This window comes from Lonchura striata, chromosome 12, assembly GCF_046129695.1.
Source record: "Lonchura striata isolate bLonStr1 chromosome 12, bLonStr1.mat, whole genome shotgun sequence".
Taxonomy (NCBI): Eukaryota; Metazoa; Chordata; class Aves; order Passeriformes; family Estrildidae; genus Lonchura; species Lonchura striata.
The window spans coordinates 8,331,361-8,354,828 of NC_134614.1; the positions used below are offsets into that span (position 1 = coordinate 8,331,361).

Genomic DNA, 23,468 nt, shown 5'->3' on the forward strand with positions numbered 1-23,468 from the left:
TTGCTTTGTGGTTTTCTTCATATACCTTACTTAAGAAAAGATAAGGTGTGAGGAATTTTTTTTTGCTAGTCTCAGATGATGGCAATAAACTATTCCCTTTGACCCTGTGTTGGCTGCACCTGGGTCTGCAGGCAGGTGGAGTTAACAAGTTACAAAATCATCTGAGGAGGTGACTGAGGGGTTCATGGTTGTGAAGTCTTCTGGTGGGACTGATCCCTTCTTCTTGAGGCAGTTATGATGCCAACAGCACTTCCCTTGGGTCTGGGGTTGTTCCCTGCAGTTGTATCATGTGCCTGTGGGCCATTGCTGCCACTTTGGGTGCAAACATTCAAATACAGATAATTGCATTGGCCTTCAGGATAATCCTGGTATAGATTTGTGCCACTACCCACCACAGCCTGGCCAAGTTTTGGACTGGTTGTAGAAATTCCCATTCCTTGAGGGTGCCAAATGACTTAGCCTTGGTTAGAGATGTAGGGTTTATCCTGCTTCATGTGATCCCCTTGTTCCCATTCCTGGTACCCAGGGCTGCCCTGCTGCCCCAGTGCTGCCAGGCCCTGCACTGGGGGTGGGCAGGGACTTGGGCTTGCACTTGCCAAGCTGAGCAAGTGGCTTTGGGGAGATGGTCAGTGGGCTTTGGGGATGCTGTTGGGTGAGAGAGGGCACAGCAGGAAGCGTGGTGGCTCTGCCTGTGCCACAGGAGTGGCTCAGCAGAGACAGGGGAGGGCAGTTCATCTTTCGAGTGAGAGGGTGGGATGCCTGCAAGCATGAAAGGAGGCAGCTATAGAGCCAGTGGTGTGGGCAGCAGGTGAACTGCGTTTCTGTTTTTTCTGATTGCAAAGCCTTTCTTCTCTTGCTCCTCTCATTTCCAAAGCTTATATTGTTACCTAATCCACATTGCTGGAATTCTCTGTTAGAGGATCAGCTTTTCTGTAGGAAGACTGCTGTACTCCTCACTAATATTGACTGTCTTTTTCTCTTGCTTCCCCTCTTAGATCTACGATGACAATAAAAGCCTATTTGAAGTCAAGGAGAATGTGCCTAGGAAATTGGTGGAGAAGGTCGCAGGGGACATTGAGAGCCTCTTGGCCAAGAAAGTCCGTGCTTTAAAGGTAAGGAGATGGGCCTGTGTGCTGATCCTTTGATGGAGATGCTCAGTTTAAACAAGAGGGTTGATGCTGGCATAGCAGTATGATCTCAGCTTCAAAGTGATTCCTGTGATTGTGTGGCCATTTCTGGGAACTGTATCCTGCAGTTGGACAGATTCATCTGGAGCATGTGAAGCAAAGATGTGTCATGTGGGGATGTCCTCTAGGTACCTTCTTGCTTTTTATCTCCTCCCACCATCATGCAAACACCTGAAGGTGCTGCCACAAGAATACAGGTGACAGCAAATTTGATCCAGTTATTTAGCTGGGGGTGTACAGGAAGCAGAGGGACTGCAGTGTCTCTGCTATGGCTCATGGAAGTAGTTTGGACAAGTGGAGCCTCTCCTGTTTAGGAGATGATGTGCTTGAAGGGTTTGTGCCAGTGCCTGGGACTTGAGCCCTGGGACTGACTGCATGAGTGGGTTGCCCTCATGGATATCTGCATACATTTCCAATCTATTGTGCTCTTTTGTGACACTCCTTTTAAAATTAACTCATTTTATCTGTAGTGGAGGAAGGTGACCTGATCCATGGTGCTGCTCAGTAGAACCCAGCAGTGGCTATAATGAAGTGGCAGCAGGGCCATGCTCTGCTGCTGGGGCAGAGACAAGGAATTGCCTTCCTGGAGAGGGGGACAACCCTCTCCATTGCACAGGGGTATGGATACTTCCTCTCCAGGAGCTCAGGTGTCCTCTCTGAACACAATTTTATCAAGTGGCATGACACTGTGCAATGGGAATTTGGCAGCGTGGCCAGCTGGATGCAGCTTGTAGCTTGATCCACTGGAAGGGTGTCTGCAGGGTGATGGACATGGGGAAGGCTTGGAGTAGGTAACACAGCTGATGTGTCCTGTCCACAGGGGCACTGCAGCCAAAAAGACTTCATCACCTTTCAACCTGAGAGGCAGGGAACGTGCTGTGCTGAGAGAAGGGATGTTGCAGTAACTGAGGTGTAACTGAGGCAGTGAGGGCTTGGAAGTGACAGTGAGTAAGAAGTGGCTTGGAGAATGCGTGCAACAGGAGTCACAGGACACCCATGTGGGCTAGGGGAGTCTCAAGACTCAAGATCTCAGTCAAGGTTGGTCAAAGTCTGACCTGAGTGTCCAGATGGTGTGAGGTTGTCCTCAGTGCCTGACTAAGATGGTGACTGTAGGGAATTGGTTGAAGAAGATTGCTGTTTACCCAATTTCTTATTCTGGGAAGTAAAGAATGATCCTACTTGGGACTCACACCAAGTGTTTTAGCTTGAATGGAAGGAGATGAAGTGGGACTAAAGAGGTGTAAAGTGTGAGCACTGCATTTGGGATTGTGGAAATGAAAATCAGGAAGGCAAATTTTCTTCTTAACATGAACTTGCATCCTTGTGCTCATATAGTTTGTGTGCATACTTGAGCATATATTCTATTAAATGTTCCAGAGATGTGTTGCACTAAAAATGCTGGAGGAAGACACTGGGGGAAAGAAGGTTGTTGCAAACTTGATAACCTGGACAACACATGGCTCCCATGGGATGCACAGGGTAATAACCCTGAGTTACACAGCATGACTGTGCTGAGTGGTTCCACTGTGACATTTGAATTTCAGCTCATCAAGTCACACTGTTTTGCTTTGGCCTTTGCTCTGAGTCACACAGATTTATAGAGAGTTTGGGCATCTTTTGGTGCTAGATCAAGGATTGAACTGTACCCGTGGTACAAATAACCTTGTCTTCCAACTGTCTTTTTTTTTTTGTTGGGTTTTTGGGCAGGACCCTCTGGTGTGCCGTGAAGGGCTCCCCTGTCACAGGGGTGATTCTGGCAGTGCTGATTAGGTAACAGCACGTGGTGCTGTCTTTATAGTGAAAACAATGAACCCTTGACCGAAATCAGTCTTTCAAGAGGACTCCTTCAGAAAGCACTCTCAGATGGAGCAGACTTTTACATCCAGTTTCCCTGTAAATTCTTGGCATTTTGGATTGATGGTGCTAACAACAAAATCTAGAAACAGGAAAGTTGATGGGGAAAGAGAAATTGAATCTTCTAAATTTCTCCCACATTTTGCTGAGCTCCTTTGAAGCAGTGGGGCTCCCATAGCTCCTTCCATTCTCCTCCTTGTTTTCATCTGTCTTAACTCTCCCTTTAGTTGAATCATCTTTCCTGGAGTCATTTCCTCCTCTTCTCTCATGACTCACAAGAGTGATGATGACTTCTTGAAACATATTTTTCAGCATCTGAGTCAGGTGGGACTCCATGTATTGGCAAGGGCAGGTGAGGAGGGAGAAATGGAGTCTCTCCTTGATGTATGAATTGCTCTGTCACTCGTGTGCTTTCTCTCCTCAGGACACATCCCTGTCTCCTTTGCTGCAAGAGAGAGAAGAGATGCTGCCTGGGCCTCAGTGGGGCTTTGTAGGAAGGTGCTCACAAGCCTTTGGGTACACACCATGGGTACACAGCTCAGAGCGCTGTTCTGATTAGGTGGTGATTCAGTCCAGTCATCAAAGAACCTGTTCTCCTCTGTTTCTAAGTGAAAATATTAATGTGTCTTTATTAAACGATGTGCAGAGCATTTATTAATACAGTTTCTTACCTTGTGTGTTGCATTTCTAAGAGGCAGAAATCAACCCCAAGGAAACTGAACTTGTCTGGCCCTGACAGCCATGGTGCAGCACTGTGGCATGGATCTGGCACTAACAGGACACTCTGATTTCCCACATGCATTTTGGAGGTGTGCTGGAGCCAGAGGTGTGTGGCAGAGAGGATAATTGGTTCCTAAAATAAGTCACCTACAAGGGGCTGGTTATTTGGATGCTGTCTCTCCTTTTTTGTTCCAGAGCATCATATCAGATGACAGTTTCATCAGGGGACAAAAAAAACTCCTAGGGAGATGTTTTTGCAATCTCCACCTGTTCCACCTGGCACTGCAGTTCCACCTACACCTGGATCCCGGGGGACTTCTACCCCATGTCTCACAAAATGGCTTCTGTATGACATGGATTTGCATCAGCACAAATTGCCTTTTCCAGTGTCCTTTGTCCGGGATGATTCCATTGCTTCAAGCCTGGCCTCCCAGTCACCTCTGGGCTCTGTAGTTCCAGCTGCTTTTTATTCCCAAGATTTAACAGGGGGGTAGGTAAAAAAGATGGCCTTCAATACCAACAATGCATCTGATTTCCTTTCAGTTGGAAGTAAAAGACTACGGTGGAGTGACTCCTGAGGGAGATGACATTACATCTACCCAGTATATTGCACTGTGGGGAAGTTCCAGAGCTGCAGGGGAGGTGTAAGGAAATGGTCTAGTCTTGTCCACACTCATGAGCTTGTCCTTGTTAGGGCTAAAAAAGGCATCTTTTGTAAGACGTGGGAAGGAGTGAGGTGGCATGTTACCAAATAACTACAAATTCCCCTTGTACTGGGAATCACAGCTGGTTGGCTCATGGCTTTACATCATCTGAGACTAGAACTCATTAGGCTGTTTTTTGCCAAGCAGATTCTTTGTCACTTTTTCAAATTTATTTCCTACCTCCTCTTCAGTTTTTCAGTGTGTTCAGACCCCTCTTTGCCTCTGTATGTGCCCAGAGAGGTTTGTACAGGCTGGGGCTTCTTTGGGAGCTTGTCTGGGAGCCCAGATGTTGGAGTTTGCTGTTGGTGGAGCACTGAGTGAACCAGGGAAAAGCCATCACCTGAAGGTGTGGTTGGTGTGGGTCCAGATTCCCAAACCCAAGGGGCACTTTTTCTTTCTTTTAGAGTACTATGTCGTGTGCATGAGAATGCCTCCAGGTCTGTTCTTTCCTGAAGCTCTGCAGACTGGGGGAGAAGGAAATTGTGATTTGATGGAGGAGGAGGCTGAGAGGTGGAAATTTTAGATCCTAAGATATGTTTTAAGATTGTTTCTCCTTCTTATTTAGTTCTTGTGAAGGCTGCTTTTGGATACTGACTGCTTCATTCTTCACATATTTAACCACAGACAATTTGCTTTGACTCCTGAGAGTGTTACATCCCACAGGTTACTGAGTAGGTTATGCCCTGAAGTGAACTATTCGTATACTATGACCAGCCTAAAGATTACTGTCTGTGCTGGTGGCCTTCCCCCATCTCCAGAAAGAGGCCTGCTGATCCACAAAACATGGTCTGGATGCCTGCAGGCTCTCCTGCTGCCCTGATGGTGACATGGTTGGGCTGGTATTTTCTCCATAGAGCTGATTTAGTTTTGCAAGTTATACATCATTGATGCAATCTTTTGAGTTAAGGTGAAGTTTGTTGCATTTCCTGTGGACCTCAGCTGTGTGCAATATCAAATAGGATGTGTTGAGCAGATGTGCAGCAAAGTGGCATTTTTTTGTACCAGAATCTGTAGTGTGTACTATGTACATCTGTGTGTATCTTATGTACATGTATGTGTGTGCAACAGGTTTGGTGCCCCTTGTGTGTCTCTGGTGAGGAGAGCACTAACAGCACCTAACAGGAGGAAGGTTTGGGGGGGGGAGGGGGATTAATTGTATTTTTGTGAAATTTATTTGCATATTTTTGTTGCTGTGTATTACACTTCAGTGTGGAATGAGCATCTGGGAGAAAGCAGGGGTTTGGCAGGAGGGCTCAATGGTAGGAGGTCTCAAGGTTCCTGTTCCTTCAGCTAAGGTGTAGGAGGTCACAATATATTTCACTCAGATTTTACTACAACCAGAGTAGTAAAATCTAAACTTGACATTAGAAGTTTTCTTTTGGCAGACAAAAGAATACAAAGGACAAGACTGGGTATTTCCTGTATTTTGAAAGCATCCTGCAGGGAAGTCTATCTGGGTTTCCTGTGGCTACAAAGCCTGGGGGAATGTGGCTGTAGGTGTTCCCATCGTTCTTTACCTTGGATTATAAGGGAAAGAGGTTGGAAGAGCTGGGAGAAAAAGTGATTGGTCTGGAGATACTTAGGGTTTTCTACAGCCTTAACCCTCTTTTGCTGATTTGACTCCTGTTTCCACCCCTCACCTTCAGCCTTGAGCTTTCCCACTTACTGGCATTTTTCCTTGTGTGTTTCTTCTGAAGTGTTGATGCACTTAGTACTTGGCCATGCTTTAGGATCCTGTGATGAAGGGTGAGGTGAGAGTTTGGTGTGTTACCACAAAGGACTGACCAAATCAGCTTCTCAGTGTGAAGCTGGTCAGGGGGACATTGCAGGAGGGAGGGAGGAGCTCAGGCCAGTTGTGCTTTCAGTCCTGGTTGAACACTCAGTGCATTACTGCTCAACTGGGACTAGTTCCAAGCTCCATTTGAGCCTGGCACAAGTATATATCAAGAGTGCAGAGGGGATTTAATTGGACAGGTTTATTCCTTTAACAATTCTGATAGCCCTGAGATTTCTCTTGCAGGTTTGTGTTGAATGGAGCCTTTATCAGGTTTCTGGTCTCTGATAGAGACAATAAAAAGTGCCACCTGTCTGACAAGCTGCAAAAATTGGCATACAGCAAAGCATCTCTCAGCCCAGATCAGAGCATCTCCCTGCTCCCTCCTCTTTCACCAGCAGAGGCACTGACCTCTGTCATGGCATGGGCTGGTAGAATATCATCAGGAAATCTCTCCTTCTCTGTCGGTGTTGTTGCTGTCCTCTGGTCTTGGTGGCAGGCAGAAAAAGGGGTCAGCATTCAGCAGAAGCAGCTCTGGGGTTGTACTGGATTTCTCCTTTATTTCTGGTGGAACAAGGCCACGTTGCCACTCCCTGCACCATGGAGCTGTCTGAAGGATGTTGAAGGTGCTCACAGGCCAAGTCATTGAAGTGTTTAACTAGAGAGGTCCCAGGCCAGGAGAGAGAATGCACTGGGGGTTCACTCTGGCTGGCAGCATGTGGTGCCAAACCCTTGTGGGTTTCCCTCCTGCAGTGTGGTACAGCCCTGGCTTTGATTTGAGGGGGACTTCTGGGCATGTCTGAAGGCTACCAGTGGTCACACTGTGGCCTGCTGAGTGCCAGCTAGGGGACACATTACCTGTCTTGCCTAGGCAGCAAAATGGGGTAGGAGGGAATAAACACAGCTCAGGTGAGCTCTGACACAGCCTGTGGGTTGGGTGAGGTGTGGGGCTTCATGCCTCATGCACTCCTGCACCATTCCAGCTGCATTGCCATGGACAGGAGCTTGTGAGTTGGTGGAGTAAGGACAACGACCACCAATCTTGCACATGCTGAAGTATGAACTATTTAAGGGCAGGGCCTTCATGCTTTCTTATTTCATAGTGACATATCCACCCCTCTTTCCGTTTCTTTGGTAATTGCTGGTTTTTGTTTTTAATTCTATTTTTAATTCACTCCTAATCAAATCCTGGCTGACAGTCCCCGTGTGTTTGTTTGCTTATTTATTTATTTATTTATTTATTCATTTGTGCATATGTGTGTGTGTCTTCTCCTGCCTCACAATTGTTCTTGTGCTGGACCTGCTCCAGTAATCCAATTTGAACCCAATCTCCCAGGTCTGGAATTCTAATTTATAGATTGCGGAGGGGAGTTAAACAATGCCCACACACCAGGATGGGGGTTGATTGTCTAATCTAATCAGGGACAATCAGATGTTTGTAACAAGTCAATCAAACCTGAATTGGGCCAGTTTGCTGAGCGGTGTAACCAGCGTTAATAGTGCTAACACGATTTAGGGCTTCCTGTGCTTTCATGCAGATTACATTGAATGTTTCCCTTTCTTCTCCCACGAACACTTGGCAGCAGCCCAGCCCGATGGGCTTTACAGCTTGGTGAGCTGCTGGGTGCCCTCTGGGGCAGCAGAGGTTCTCCAGGACCCGTGGGCTGCTGTCTCCGCTGAGCTCCTGGGATGATCCTGTTTTGTGGCACACGTACAAGGAATGGACCCGGTGCCACCAGTGCATCTGGAGTCACAGATGGGGGAGTGAAAAGTGATATTCCTGACCTGATAGGGTGTTCAGTAATTCTCCACAGCGGATCTCCAGCCCTGTGCATGGCTGTTGGTAAAGAACAGATGAAGAAACCTTTGTCCTCCCTTGCCCTTGGCAGACTGAGGCTGTTGTTTCTGGTACTTGCTGTAAGAAGTCTGGGCAGCTGGTGTTTAAAGAAAACACCTGTCTGGATTTTCTTTTTGATGCCCTTTCAGGGACTGAAACAAAAGAGGAGGCAAAACCAACTCTGTGAACAAGATGATGTCTCTTAGTATAAGTCTCCAACCCAGAGTGGAGTTTCCTTACCCTGTGCAAATAAATAGTGCCTGCCTTTGCTCTTCCTGAAGACTGAAATACCCATCTAGTCCCTTGCCCTGTCAAGAGGTGCGCTGGTTCTCATGCTCCAGGAGTGCAGCACTTAGCTCTGCACTCGCTGCCTTTGCCCGGGGATTTATTAGAGGTTTATGGCTTCCTCCCCGGCCTGGAGCATCCTGGCGGGGTGCGGCGCTCCCCAGGGCAGTGGACGGGAGGACAGCCACGCCGGGCTTTTCGCCTGAGCAAGGCCTGCCCTCACGGCCTCTCTCTGAGCGCTGCCAGCCTGGTTTGCACGCACAGGAGGAGGAATAGGAGCTCTCTGTTCCTGGGAATAGGAGCTAACTTTTCTGGGAGGGTTTAATTGCTGTGCGTGCGTTGCCTTCCTGCACTCTGCGCCCCACGCTGTGAGGAACGCAGACACCTCTGAGACCAAGGGATGAAATAGCCCTTAGAGGGTTTTTACTTCCCTTCCTCAAACTGTGTTATGTGTTAGACAGCAGTTTGCATGTTGAATTTCAGTTCTTCCTGCTTTTTTTCCAGCACAGGAGCAGTGTTTCTAGCAGAGGAAGCCATTGCTGTGGGCAGGGGATTTGCAGCATCTCAGAACTCGGGTCCTTCAGCTTGGTCCTTACCCTCTCAAGATCCTGAGGCCTGGCAGGGCTGTGCTCTAAGAGGAGGCACTTGGGGGTGGCTGAAAGGGTAAAAGCAGATGGGTATGACTTATTGGTCTATCTGTGGAGATAGATATAGACATAAACTGGTGAGTGATGCAGAAGAGGAGGAGGTCTCTGAGGGAATTAGTGCTAGGGAAGGGAATTATTTAATTCTTTACAGAACAACCTTTAAACATGATTGGGAAGATATGCTTGTAATGATAGCAAAATAAAAGAAACCAGGTCACTGAAAAGGGGATTTATTTGAATTTTCTTGGTTAATTTTGGCATGAGAAAATGCATTTCCATGGCAGTTTGGTACCTAGAGTTACTTCTGCACCCTGACCTGTGACTTTGTGATCTGTGCATCTTGGGAGAGGGTGAGAGGGGGATCTTTATTTCCCCAGGGCTGCCTGTAGGTTTTCATGGAGTGTGTGCTTCTGCACTTAGAGATGTGCTCTCAGTCCCTGTGGGTTCAGCTCCTGCCCTCCATGATGCTGTACATGCTCAGAGAGCTCTGCAAAGCCCAAGATCTTGGGCAGAAAAACCTCCAACCAATTTATTCTTGTTTAATGTTTTTCCCTTGAATATTTCAGATGCATCATTTGGGGTGGAAGACTCATATTGAATGGGAGTAATTGACCTGGGACAGTGAATCATTTTGAGTTTATTTCAGGTGGAATGAGGATTATTTTTTAAGGGTTTCATCCTCAGGCTAAACTAAAAAATCAGTTATTTGTATAGCTGTGCTTACAGGCAGGTAGTGAAGTTAAAGACTAATGAGTGAGGGGGTGGAGGCTTGGTCCTGGAGGTTAATGGACTTGCATGAAGCTTTTTTGTCTCAAAAGCTCTCTTCAAATCCCTCTTTTTTTATTTTTTTTTTCCCCTAAAGAAAGTAGATTTAGCAAGTTGCATTTCTGCAGCCCGCAAACCGCAGATCGGCTTTGGCAGAGTTTATCCCAGTAGGTCTCTGCACAGGAGTGACTTGAACAGCAGGGCTGGCTGCAGGTGAGGAGCAGGAGGCAGCCCCAAGGTGCCTTGCATGATGAGTATTTAGCTTGGCTCTGGGCACGTGGTGCTGTGCTGGCACAGGGGCTGGCACAGAGTGTGCTCCCTGCCCTGGGATGGTGCCCACCAGGACCCTGCTTCTGTCCCACGTGGATTTGCTTTGCATCCGCTGAAGCTTTCATGGGAGTCTGAAATCCATCAGCATCCCGCCCTACCCCATAGCAAGGAGCTATTATATATTCCCAGAGCAGCTGATGTCCATTAAACGTTTGAGTGACACTACAACAATGTGTAAAATATCAGTGATAAGGATCTAGCAAATCTTAATAAAAAAAAGGCGACAAGAATGTAAATTGCACATACAATTGTGATAAAGAGCCAGAGATAACATTAAAGAGATTGTATCAATTTAATGCAAGTTTTGTGCCAAAGCCTGTCATCTGCTCTTTGAAGAGGAGTTGTTGGGAGCCTTGATATTCCAGCAGACAGTGTTCAAATCATCCCAGTGCTCTGTACCGCCGTTCCTGCAGCCAGCGTGCTGTGTGGAAGCTGTCTGCTTGCTGAGGATTAATGGAAACCTCTCCTGCCTCTACAATAAAAATAATGTTCCCTGGAAAAAAATAAAGTGCCCTTCTGCCTGCTGGCCTTTGGGTCCCTCAAAATGCAATTAAAAAGCGACTTAATACAGCCTCGCAGTGAGAAATCTGTCAGTGTTCAGAGGTACGGTCTGAAGTGAAAGCAACATGAAAAGGTTGCGAGCAAAAATATTTAACTGTGAACCTGCCTGCCTGCCTGGTGCTGCTCGTGGAGCCACCAGCTGAACTGGGATGTGAGGCTGGAACTGGGGTCACTGGGGGAGCTGGAGCAGCTTCACAGACAGAGCTGGGCTTGTAGCAGTGCTGGTGAGGGCACAGGAGCTCCTCCATAACCCAGCCTGGTGTGTGTCTCTGCTTGCCTGTCCCTGCTGGCCACCTGTTTCTCGGCTGGTGTTGCTGCTGTATGCCCTTGGTTTCTGTCCCTCCTCACCTGTCCCATCTCTGGAAGTGGGCAGGTGACAGCAGTAAAGGCTATTGAAGTACCCTACAGGTTTGATGGAAGGGGTAACTCCAGGTTTCTGTGCAGGGCTGCCAGCTGTAGGTCAGTATTGTGCATGCCAAAATGTCTTCCCAAAATTTTAGGCATAATAATGGGAGTTAATTTTAAATGGTGGATAGCTGTTTTTTATTACAGGCATGATAATTAAAAAAAAAAATCCTTTAAGTAAAGCTGGCAATTCCATAACAAGTGGGGGGATTATAAGGGCTGGGTGTGAAATCTGAACACAGGGCTCCAGTGACTGCCTGGTTTTGCTACTGCAAAGTGAACTTTTGTCTTTGGCTGCCCTTTGTGTGCCGCTACCTGCACAAGGATGAGGGAAATCCCACCCCAGCTCTACAGGAAGAGCTGCTGGAGCAACAACTGATGGGAGCAGTGTTTCAGCGGGATGCCAGTAGATGGCACAGCTTTTATATCAGCTCATTATATAGGGAGCCAACACCGGTCCGTTCCTGTTGTTAATCTTAGCTGTGCCTCACTCTCCACTCACACAGATGAAGATGTCTCTGCTGGTCTGCCTGTAATTGAGGAAGTTGGATAAGATATGGAAGGTGTTGAGCTTGTCAGCATTGTGGGGCAGTGGGAAACTGTGATGGGGAGGAGGAGATAAGAATCTTGTGCTTGGGTGACTGTGGGAGCCAAGAAGCAAAATCCAAGATTGTGGTAGTGTGGCTTCCCAAGTGCATTCCAGCAAGTGCTGTATGCCCTTAGTGTAGATGTATTTGACTGCTCCAGCTTTATGCATAGGGAAACTGAGGCCTGGAGAGATCATTCTTTGTCTTTGATACACCCTGGAATAAGAGCTATGCTTCCTAATTAAGTTCTGAAACTTTTAGCTACAAGGTGTCCTTCATGCGTGATTATGACAATAACATCTCCCTGGAGCTCAAAGCTCCTTCTCTCAGTTCTGCTCGTGTTTGGTGCTATTGTTCCCTGGCCACTTCAGGCTTTGAATGTGAATTTTTTAGCAGTTTAGCAATTTTCTGCACCCTTTTGAAAGAGTATGAGTTGAACACATCCTAAATCTTCACCATGTGTGATGTTGCCCAGCTCTTCTGCACCTCCCCTCAAACAAAGCAGCCCTCTGCCTGTTCAGGGATGAGCTTGTGGCTCTTGCTGGAGAGGTGGCCTGTGGAGTTAGGAGGGTTGCTCAAGTGCAGTAAGACAGCCCTGATATGGGGGGAGAGGAAACTGCCTATCCCTTTGTGTCCCTGTCCTGGGAGATGTGCAGAGACCCCAGCATTAGAGGTAATCTTTCTTCCTACCTTCTGCCTGCTGAAGAACTTCTTTGCATGACTGAAGTTGATTCTTGCAAGTGGATGGAAAGGATATATCCCAAATCTTGAGGGCCTGATGTGTATGTAGAATATAAACCAGAGTGTATGTATGTGAGGTTGTAAATAGAGTTGTCACTCTAAAAGAAATGGGGTTTCTAGTGCTTGTCAGATCATTTTAAAACCATTTTTATTACTAGATTACATTCTGAGATAAAGTTTATTGTAGCAAAAAAGAGGGAAGGTGTAGGATTTGACTGCAGATTTGGAAACGCACTTAAAACTTATGAAGAGTTTTTGAACCTTAGCTGAGGGCAGGCTGTCTACTTCAGGGTTTTCCTCCAGGGCATCTCCTGCCCAGCACTTTTAAAGGATGATCTCTTGATTTTGGTGCAAACTCTGCCCTAGCATGTCACCTTTTATAATCAAGCCATGACATAACATGCAGACACTGGCACAGGAGCTCCAGCTCACGAGTCTGTGTCCTGTGTGTGGGGCAGAAACCCTTCCAGGGTGTCTGGACTGGAAGTCCTGAGGAACTGCATGTTCCCTGAATGTGGCTGTTAAACAACTGCCATAAGGATTTTGTGTCAAAACTGAGGATCAATCCTGGCATGTGTTGACTTTTTTCTTCCCATTCTCTCCCCCATAACTATTGATCCTAAAATATTTTTCTCCACTTATATCCTTTTTCTGTGCTCTTACTTTTAGCACTACAGCTGCAAGCAACAGAAAACACTGTGTAGGTGCCAACTCTTTTTTTAGCTGTTCCTTACAGATATGAGTAGCATCCCATTTCTAACCCAGCCTCTTCTGTCTTTTCCTCCTAGCTGTTCCTAGAGGTATTTGTCTACCTTTTATATGTACCAGTGGCACAATTAACAGGGTGTTGTTCTCTTGATGCAGCATGACAGAGAAAACAGCAGTCATCTCCTTGAGCCAGACGTGGGCTTCAGAGCTGTGTTGGTTCTCATCTCCCTGCTCCACCTCCCATCCTAGTTTAGGGCACAGCACGGCACATCACAGACTGCACGCTGGAAGAAGCAGTTTTGCAAGTGCCACCTAAAGTCCACAGCTGTTTGCAGGGCAGAGGTAGCTGGAGTGGCAAGGAGAAAGCTTTAACCCTGAGACTTGCACAGACCTCTGTTTACCATAACATCTGGCTATTAAAAATATTGTTTTATTTTGCCCACGCTGCCTTGACATTAGAGTATTTGTGTGTCTCCTACTCCCAGCCCCATCTCAAACCCAGAATCTCTGCAAGGTCCCATTCTGAGTAGCTGCTCTTCTCCTTCTGTGCTGAGCATTCCTAAAACCTGGGCATAATAGCATCTCTGCTAATTATATCACTGCAGATTTATTTCATGGCAATATTATAGCTGGCCCCAGGCATCACCACTATCATTGGAAAACATCGAATGATCACAGCTTCTTAGCTGCCTCCATTAAACCTGGGAGAAGCGTCTGGGCCTGTTTATAAGTTTGTCTTTTGATGAGAGCCAAGGATTGATGAGCTGGTGGATGCGAGGTTTGCAGAACGTGCCCGGAGGGAAGCTTCCCTCGTCACGGCAGCCATAGGTGCAGATGGCGGGATCGCGAGCGGAATGCAGACGCAGCCAGGGAGCAGGAGCGGGGCCGCAGCGTCACCTTCATCCATCCAGGCAGGCTGGTCCCCTCCCTGGCAGCACCACCCCGTGCCAGGGGCTGCCCAGCGTTCCACGAGGGATGGCTCCGTGCCCCAAATCAGTGCTGCTGGCAGCTTGGCTGGAGGTGCTCCCAGGGAAAGGGGGCGTTTCGGGCAAACGAGTGGTCTTGTGATGTTTTCTGCTGACAGAAGTAAAGGCACAAATACCACTGCCATTTCTCAACCAAAAAAAGAGGAGAAAAATAATTCAAGAGTTTTCTCTATGTTTTCCTTGCTAGAAATAAAATTAATCCTGTGACCAGTGTGCTGGGTACCAAGGCCTTCTGGCACGAGCGTAGCTGAAGGTCAGTGCTGTGTCCCCAGGGCTGTTCTGTTCTTGGGAGCCAAGCCTGTGGCTGCTTGCTGCTCTGGGCTGTGTCCCTTATGGAACACAGCCATGGGATGGCTGGAGGTCTGTAGGATGAAGCATTTGGTGCTGCAGAGCTGGTATCCACTCTAGGTTTTGGAGGGTATAAGGGAGAATTTCAGCATACATCCCAGTACTGCACAAGTTTGCTGTGAGGCTGTGTTGGACTACACCTGAAGCCTGGCTGGCAGGGATGGGGTGACCATCACCAACAGCAACCCTATGGGAACAGCAGATTGTCACAGATCTGAGACCCCCCACATGTGGAAAAGATGAAGAAGTAACTTATAGCTCTTGAAAGGGATTTGGGTAAAAGTAGATCAGTTGTTATTGGTTTTACTCTGTGAGGCCACAAAGTCCTTTTTGGTTATGGTGCTCCAGCATGGCAATGAGTGGACCAAAAACTTAACTGAAATGGGGTCAACAAATTACATGCAGACAAAAGGCACTTACACTCAGACTGCATCAAGTCTCCCAGTAATTTCAGCGAAACAGGCAGAGCAGAAATATGCTGATAATTATTTAAATTAGACTCCAAGCATTGAATTTTTTTCTTCAAGTAACAGCACTTCAGCACTTGTCCAGATGAGTGCTAATTTACCCAAATGGAAAGGTTTATTAAACATGCCAGCCAGTGCTTTAGTAATATTTAGGACAGCAATTTTGCTTTATTATATCTCTTAACAAAGAGGACACAGGCTTCTTGATCCAGCACCAGAGCAGTCAGAGGATGTTGGGGAAGATCCACGTCAGTTCTGCCTGGTCTCAAATCAAGGTACATTATTTCTGCTTCAATTCTGCCTCTTTGCCAAGTGTGAACCTGGGAATTGAGTTGCAAAAAAAAAAAATTTACTGACTTGGCCAGTTTGAAGGACATTCAAAATCTGGACATTTTCTGGGTGCAGAAGTCAGAGCTATGATTTGGGAACATTGAAGGATGAAATTGAGTTTGGTTCACTGAAAAGGGCCCCAAGCCAGGTGCTGAGGAAGATGAGCCCGAGCTCTTCCGGCTGCCGCTTACTCACTCTAGGACACACTTGACAACTGTTGTTTTGGGGAGAAATTTGGGTGCATGAAGATGATGCCACCCATCATTTGCATCCCTCAATGCTCTGTCACACCCTGCCTCCTGGTCTTGTTATCATCATATGTGTTATTGTCAGGGCTGTCTTTCAGACTAATGCTGGCTTTGCTGTTTCCCTCAGGACTCTAAATTTCTTTGGTTTATATATTTCACAATACAAACATACTTCACAAATCCCAGTGGAGTGACATTCTGCTAAAACATCCTGTAGAAGTCTTCTGTGGCTTTCTGGCTGTGGGTGCAGGTGTTTGGTTCTGTGGCTTCTCCCAGGACTCAGGTGGGGAAATTAAGACTATTTGCACAAATTAGAGATAATGCAGAAGCGTCTTAATCTGAGACTCTCCTTACAAAGAGGATGGTTCAATGTCATGAATGCTTCTTACAGATCCATCCAGGGAATTTTGCTATTAGGCTTTGAAATTTCTCTGGGTCCTTCAGGATAAAGACCACTACCTCCTTTACGTGAGGACATGCATGGTGTAACATACCAAAATCTAAGTCTTTACATTTTATCTTCCATAAATATCCTCTCCCTCTCTTTCTCTGCACAAGATGTTAAACTACCACACTGCAAATCTTGTGAGTGCCTGGAGCTCTGGATGCTTGCAAACAATTTGGCAGAGGAGAACATTGTGGAATTCCAGATTGTACATTCTTTTAGGGTTTGGATACAGGGTGAAGCCAACAGTGATGGGAATGGGAAGATTTTGCTTCAAATCCAGTTTGTTTTTTTTTTTTTTTGTCTTTGGCACCATCAGAGTAATGAGAGGAAAGGCCGTGGCTGCTCTTCTATGCATGTGTGGATGTTGGATATCCCACAGGAAATACAGAGAAGTTTATCATCTCTACAGTTAAGTCAGAGGCTCTCTAATCTCCACAGAGCTGGATTCGCCCCAGATAGGTCAAATACCTTTGTGTTGTTGCACTGGAAGTGTGAAAGAGCTCCCAGGAGGAAACATGCCTTCTCTGCTCCCCAGCATGGTGTACAGGAGGGAGTTCTCTGGGGACCATTGCTGATTCCTTCTCATGCTCCAGAAGGGCAGAGCACTGTGCTGTCACAGCTCTAGAGAGGTGAACATGAAATTTTCAGAATGAGGAAAAGGGATGGAAATAATTTAAAAGGAAACTCTTGCTCTGCATTATTGATGATATGTATTTTTTAGTGTTTGATGTCCCCACAGGGAAGTGTGCTGTGACACCTTGTGTATGGCGAGCCTCAGTGTGCTGTGACCATCAGCCAGTTTCATCCACAGTAACAGAGATGTGGGGAAGCATCTTAGATGAATCCTCTGAGCTTACACACCTTTAAGAAGTGCAGAGAGACAGTCTGGGATTCAATTTTACTGTTCTAGCACTTTTCTTGCCACCCTGATTGGAAGTGCTTAACCTCCTCTTCATTAATCAGAATTTTATCTAAAATTCATCCTCGATGAAGGTGAATTAGAATCTGCTGCTGCAATCTTGGGCTGAAAATGATGGCAGGGTATGCAGAGTTTAGCAGGTGAGTGCACTGCAGCTTGGATCAGAGGGATACTGTGTTTTTGGTGACTCTGTACTAACAAGGCTAGAGGTCTCAGCCATGTGTGCTCAGTTCCCAACAAGCCCTGTGGGCAGGACATGTTTGTGACTGTACTGCTGAACCCCAGTGACACATGGCTGGGCTGCCACAACCCAGAGCAGCAACACGAGTCAGTCACCAGCTCACTGAGCCTGGCAGGGACCTTTGCAGATCACCCACTTGAACCCCTGGAAAGCAGGGTGAGCTGGAGCAGCCTGCCAGGAACTCAGTTGCTCCTGTGGGGGATTCTGTGATTTCCTAATTTTACAGATAGGCAGGATAAGCCCTGGGCAGTGACCTGGCTGAGACATCTGGAAGGTGAGTGCAGGTGGTGAGGGTGAGAAGGTGAAGAAGGCCTTGGGGCTGCAAAGCACATGTGTGTGTGCTTACTCATCTTTTCAAGAACTCCTGGCTGCAGTGGTGCTGGCTTTCTATTAAAGACATTTTTTTTCAGGAATCAAAGTCACTAAAGTCTGTTAGACTTGAAGAGCTTTAAGATCAGAACATAACAGCATCACAGAGATTTGTCTTCTTCTCTGGCCAGGAATGAGTGGAAAACACTGAATAGAGGGGAAAGGGAGCAGTGAATTCTGGAATTCTGTTTGCAGACTCCTTGGTCTTGTAGTCGCCAGTGGAATTCATCACGCTTCTAAGATTCTCTGTGACAAGAGCTATTGGGAAGTTGTTTTCCTCTAGTGCTCTGCTGAAGGTCAGCCTATGAGGACAGACCATCCCTGTCAGGATTACCTGGTCCATCCTGACTTGCCTACAGCTCTTGCCACAGTGTCTCCTAAAAAATTAGCCTATGTTTGTCTGAGCCACATGCCTGCCTGTGGAACGAGCATCCCGCTGGGGCAGCTCTGTTCTAGCCAGCCAGGGAGCACCGTAAATGTCAGACGAATCCTTTGTGGCAGGATCTCAGCCATCTTCCCTTTCCTCGGGAAGAAGTGATGACTGCAGGGTGCTCTGGAGCGCCCATCCCGAACCTTCTCCTGGCTCCCTGCGGATGGGGCGGCCGGCGGGGCGGAGCTGGGGCTGCGGAGCCGCCGCTGCGCTCCCCAGGCCGGGCCGGCTCTCGGCAGCTGCGGCTTGCAGCGGCCGGAGAAGGGGAGGGCAGCCGGGAGAGGGATCGGGCTGCAAAAGGAATTATAATCTCACATTCTGCTTTATTTTCTCTTTATTTTTCCCCCTCTCTCCCTAGTGAAGGCAGATAGCATAAGAATTAACCTCCAGGGACATCCTAGCAAGAAGAAAACCCCATCATTTGCAGGCTTCTAAGAATAAGAATTTCCCTGGCAGGAACATTCCTGGAGGACTCTTTCTCTGTTAGGATATAGACATTTTGTAGAATGTTTCAAGTGTCCAGGATGCAAAATGTCTCTGCTGTGGATTTGAAAGGCTTTTCTAGCAAAGTACCTCACTGTGCTTCTTGTGGGGGTTTCAGGACTTGGTATATGAATCTGTTCTTTAAATGTTGCTCAGTTTATCAGTGTCACGGCTTTTCCAGCATCTCACAGAAACGGGGAACAAAACAAACCAAATTTTGCTGCACTTCTTGAAACAGCTTGTGAACTGGGAGTTTGTCACTGCATGCTTTTTCTCCTGCCTTTAGCTTTCTGCTGTGACTGATGATGGGGTAAGAGCAGCTTGATGTCATGGAGCAGCAGCTCTGCAGGCAAACCAGCAGTCTGGACTCAAACCTTCTTTGCACTGCTGCTGCTCTGGTCTGGCTGCTTAGCAAATGCTTTCATGCTTGTGGGTTGCCTCATTAGGAGGAGGAAGTAATGATGTGGCCAGTGATGATCTCTCTTACGAGATCCACACCACGGCTGATTTTGCTGATACAGCATCTTTGCTCACACTTCCATGAAATTCTTGCTAGAACAGTGCTCTGAAAACTGTTCTTAAAATCCTGGGCAACACAGCAGCATTCTGGCCTAACTTCCTGCACAAAGAAAGTGGTTAGATATGTTGGTCAGGGCCTTATCTGTTGGGTTTTGGATATCTCCAGGGATGAAGCTCCTTCACTCTGGATCCCTGTCTGTTCTTCTGTCTAGAGACTTTCCTTCACATGATATCTTGTTTGATGCCTTTTTCTTCCTTTGTTCTTTGGCTCCTTTATCCCATTAAACACATGGGTTTGATTTAATTACTAGCACAACCCTCTGCCCACAGATTTCCATTTCTGGCATGCCCTGTACACAGAGCCTGTGGTTTAGGTGATGCCTTATCTCATTGCTGTGTTCCTGCTAAAGAGATGACTTCTTAGCCTCCTTTCATTTATGGGGAAAAAATAATATGTAAATAGCTACACATTCAGGCTATGGCCATAGATTGCAACAGGGAGCTGGATGTCACCAAGTAGAGGACACTTCTTCTTGGTGGTGACACCTCCCATGCTCTGGTGCTGATTTGTCATCAGGATTGATGGTGTGACCATCCTTGAGCACTCCCACTGCCCAATGCTGGGTTGCTGAACACTGAACAGGTTAAACAGATGAGTAGTGGAGACTCTGTCCTTGTGGGTTGGGCTCAACTGGACACAGTCCAGTGCCAGAACTCAGTGACCCCATCTTAAAGGGGGACCAGGACTTGGACACGTGATGTTCTTTTTTGTCTGTGAGAGCTTTGATTTGGAGCTGAGGAAGGAGGTGGTTGGAGGTGTAGGAGTGGTAGAAGACAAGCTGTGGGCAGTATGTAGGACACCGGCTCCTGACTTCCAGCTAAGCCAAGCTGGAGGAGGGAGTCTTACAGATGACTTTGTTAAAATCATCAGGAGAACAGCATGCCTCCCATTTACTTTGTAGGTCTTGTGCAAGTTTCATGTGCCAGAGCTAAAATAATACATGATTTGTTAAACTGGCTTTTTTCACAGTTGTAGGAAACAGCCCAGCCATTCAGCCAGAGCAGCAGCGAGCACGATCAGCACTGGCAGGATGGGCTGTGCCAGCTGCTGTCGAGAGGCTTTTAACAAGGAGCCTGGTGGAAACAAAGGAGTCAAAGTGGTAAAAGCACCCCATGCTGGACCTCACTCTCAGAGCAGCCAAACAGGGAGGGCAGGGAAACTAAACAGGAGCAAAACTGACGACAGCATGTGTAGGGCAACGTGTTAGAGAAGTGAAAAATCAATCTGACTGATCTTTCCAGTAAATTCAACAGATGCCTCCAGGCCATAGGAGTCACATCGGTATGGGATTCACCCGGCCTTTCAGGTGAGGCATCTGATAGATGCAGGGTATTTTCCCCAGTGGGCTGTGGCAGAGTGTGTGCTCTCTAGGCATGGTGGTTTGTTTAAGATTTCCTCTAGTGCTTTGCTAAATCCAGAGCTTCTGCTGTAGTAAAGAAAGGACTAAAAAAAAAAAATATATATAGTTTGTAAAATTGTAGAATTTGGAATACACCAGGAGCGGCCACAATGAAGAGGAATTTTTCTATTTCCTAAAAGGTTTCTTCTGCACATTCAGTCTGTAGCTGAAGTGGGCTTTTGCTGTCTCTCCTTATTGCAGTCTCCTAATTGGTTTTCTACATTCACTCCTCAATTGCTGTAAGCATTAAAATGTGGCCCATCCCATTAAATACCCTTTTACATCTACATTACCTACTTAAGCAAAATTCAAGTTAAGATTTTCTTTTTTCCTACAGTTTCAGTCTTTCTGAAGTGCCAAGTAAGTTGTGTGTTAGGAATGCTGGTCTTGCAGGCAATGTGTTCCCCACCTCCCTTTCTTCCTGGGAAAGTCATGGAGAAGCAGTAGCTCATCACAGGAACACATCCACCACATCCCTCTCTGATTTGGTCTTTTGAACACAATTTTGTGTTGTGATTTTGTTGTTATAAAGGGAGGATGAATGATTCATTGCTATCTCACAGCAGAGGGGTCAGTGGGTTGCTCACAGCCATATCTTATTATCATCTGGAATTTAGTGTGCCGAGGGTTTTGCTAACCATCTGTAACACACACTGCTCATTTCCACGGCACACTCGTAACCTCTGCTAATTATTTATAAAGGGTTAATTAAGAGGATTCTGCTCTAAACAGTGACCCAGTGTTCTTTGTTTCTGCTCCTTCAGCTAAAGTAACAACACTTACTGAAAACAACAGTAATTTATCCTTGAGAACAAGGTTTTGAGTTGCTGTATCAAAGCTCCACAAAAAAAACCAATGTGACATCTACCTTCTTTTTCTGATTACTGATTTTGTAATTTTATAAAAGAAAGCAATCAAGTTTGTCTCATTATATTGGTGTTCATTGTTCAATTCTATTATCCTTTTAGGCTTTTCTCTTAATGTTTGTTCCACTATTTCAGTAAGGCTTGAAATTAGTCTAATTCCCCAGATCACACTTCTTCTAGTTTTAAAATGCAGATGAAACAGATTAAGATTATTGAGTTCTGAAAATCAAAGAGACAATAAGGTAGCACCATTAATGTGATGTTTACTCGTTAAAATAGTCTTTTTGCTGGTCCTGACAGCCCCTGTGCTGAAAGCAGAAGCTGAGGGCACCCGGTATAATTAAAAGGCAACAGGTCTGCTGCAAGTTAAATGCTTTTTAATACAGCTTGTAGCTCACTGATAGAACTTGTTGCCCGAAGATGCTGTCAGAGCAAGAAATTCAGCAAGACAGAAGAATGAGGGGGAGCTTGTTGTGAATCTGAGCAGTAGCTCTGAGTCTGTGGTGGATGTGATAATCCTCCCTTGGCAGTGCTGCCATTGTGACGCTGCGTTTGTCTGAGTGATGGAAGCTTTTAAGATCAACGTGAATATCTGCAAATTGAGCTGAGGAGAAGATAAATGACCAAGGCTATTCTTTCTTGCTTTGGGAAGATTTAAGGCAATTAGTGAACCCAGGATATTATTTTCTTCTCTTGCAGACATATTTTTTAAGATATGTAGTTGCAGTATCCAGCTGAGGAGAGTTGGGTCTTTTCTCCAGACCATTTTCAGACTGTAGAAGTTGGTGGGACTCCAGGCCACTTTCATTAGAGCAGTCTCTGTGCTTTTCCTGACAGGTGCATTAAATTTTCCCATCAGTGCTTTACAAACCCACCACAGGCTGAGACCACTTGGCAGTGACTCTCTAGAGAGCCACCCAAGCATATCCTGCTTTACTGAGCCCAAAACTGCTTTGTGTCTATGAAGTACAAATGGTGGGGAGGAGGAGGGTCTTTTATTATACCTGCCTTAGTGACTGAGCCAGACAGCTACTCTGCCTTTCAACTCCATCAACTGGTGGATAAAAAGTATGTATTTTGAATTACAGTAGAAAGGTGAACAGGAGAGATGAGAATAAGCTCGTTATTCTAATGAGAATTTTGCCGTAAGAGAGATGTGTGTGCATCTTCAGTGCTTCTTCTCTCCTTCCACTTTGTTATTACTTCCCAAGCCTTTTTTTTAAATGAAAGAATTTCTTAAGCAGGCAGTAGTTTTTCATGCATTTTACCCCTTCTGTCTATTAAAAGAACTTGACCCCTTGATTTCCACCTTTCAGAATAACAGTAGTAAGTTGTGCCAATTTAGTAGTCAGTGTGTGGAAATTAGTGTCTATGAAATGCATATTTTATTTGATTGCCTGCATTTAAGGCTGATTGTGATGTTTGGGTGATTTGAACATAAAGTGGTATGAGAAGTATAATAATCTGTTATCAGAGGCAGACAGAAGAAGGGGAAACAACTCTTTATATTTTGGTAGAACACAGAGAGTTTTACACATCATCTTTTCAAACACTGGCCTTTTGGAAATGTCGTAGAGCTGAGAGCCCTGGTGCTGTTTAGCTCTGAAGCTCAAGATCTCTGAAAGGGTTGAAGCTTTAATGCCTCACATTTTTTACATTTTGATAATTCCACCCAAGAAGTCAGTAAAGTTGCACCATTTACTTGCATGCTACTGGATTCCACCAATCTTCACTGTTTCTAGCAGTCTGACACTCCTGTTGGATGCAATGGAGATAGAAACAGGACTTTTGCCAACCTCCAAAGCATGCAGAGTAACCTGCTAGCCCAGCATCTGAGCAGTGTGTCCCAGAGACCTTGCCCGTGGCCTTTGCCAGATTTCTTGATCCATTTCCCTCTGATAAAAGCAGGCAGCATGGTCTGGTCACAGTCAGGTGTGGTGGAAATGCAGCTGCTGCCTTGGATTGTCTCAGAGTCAGTGTCCACACTTCTCCGTGCCCTCCTTGTGGTTTTCCAGCGTAGTGCTCCTCACCTGGGAAGCAATTTCTGCACCCTAAAATGATTCATTGGCTATTAGCCCAGCAGTCTGTGGCCACAAAATCTAGAAGTCAAATGAAATAACTTATTTATCCTCTAGGTTACAACACTGTTGGACTGACACTCTTCAGGGGGAGATGAGGGTACCCTGTTACCCTCTCAGCTGCAATCCCATGGTGGGACAGGCATGCCCAGTGGGACTGCTCCATGCTTC

General features: G+C 46.3%; 1 protein-coding gene across 2 annotated transcripts in view; it reads left to right on the top strand.

The window, feature by feature from the left end:
• CACNA2D2 (calcium voltage-gated channel auxiliary subunit alpha2delta 2) overlaps window positions 1–23,468 on the top strand; it is a 216,199-nt gene that overhangs the window by 80,772 nt on the left and 111,959 nt on the right. For both annotated transcript variants that reach the window (XM_021529146.2, XM_021529147.2), the window contains exon 3: window positions 996–1,112. In XM_021529146.2, the coding sequence (XP_021384821.1) occupies window positions 996–1,112 (117 nt within the window). The remainder of the gene's footprint in view (window positions 1–995; window positions 1,113–23,468) is intronic.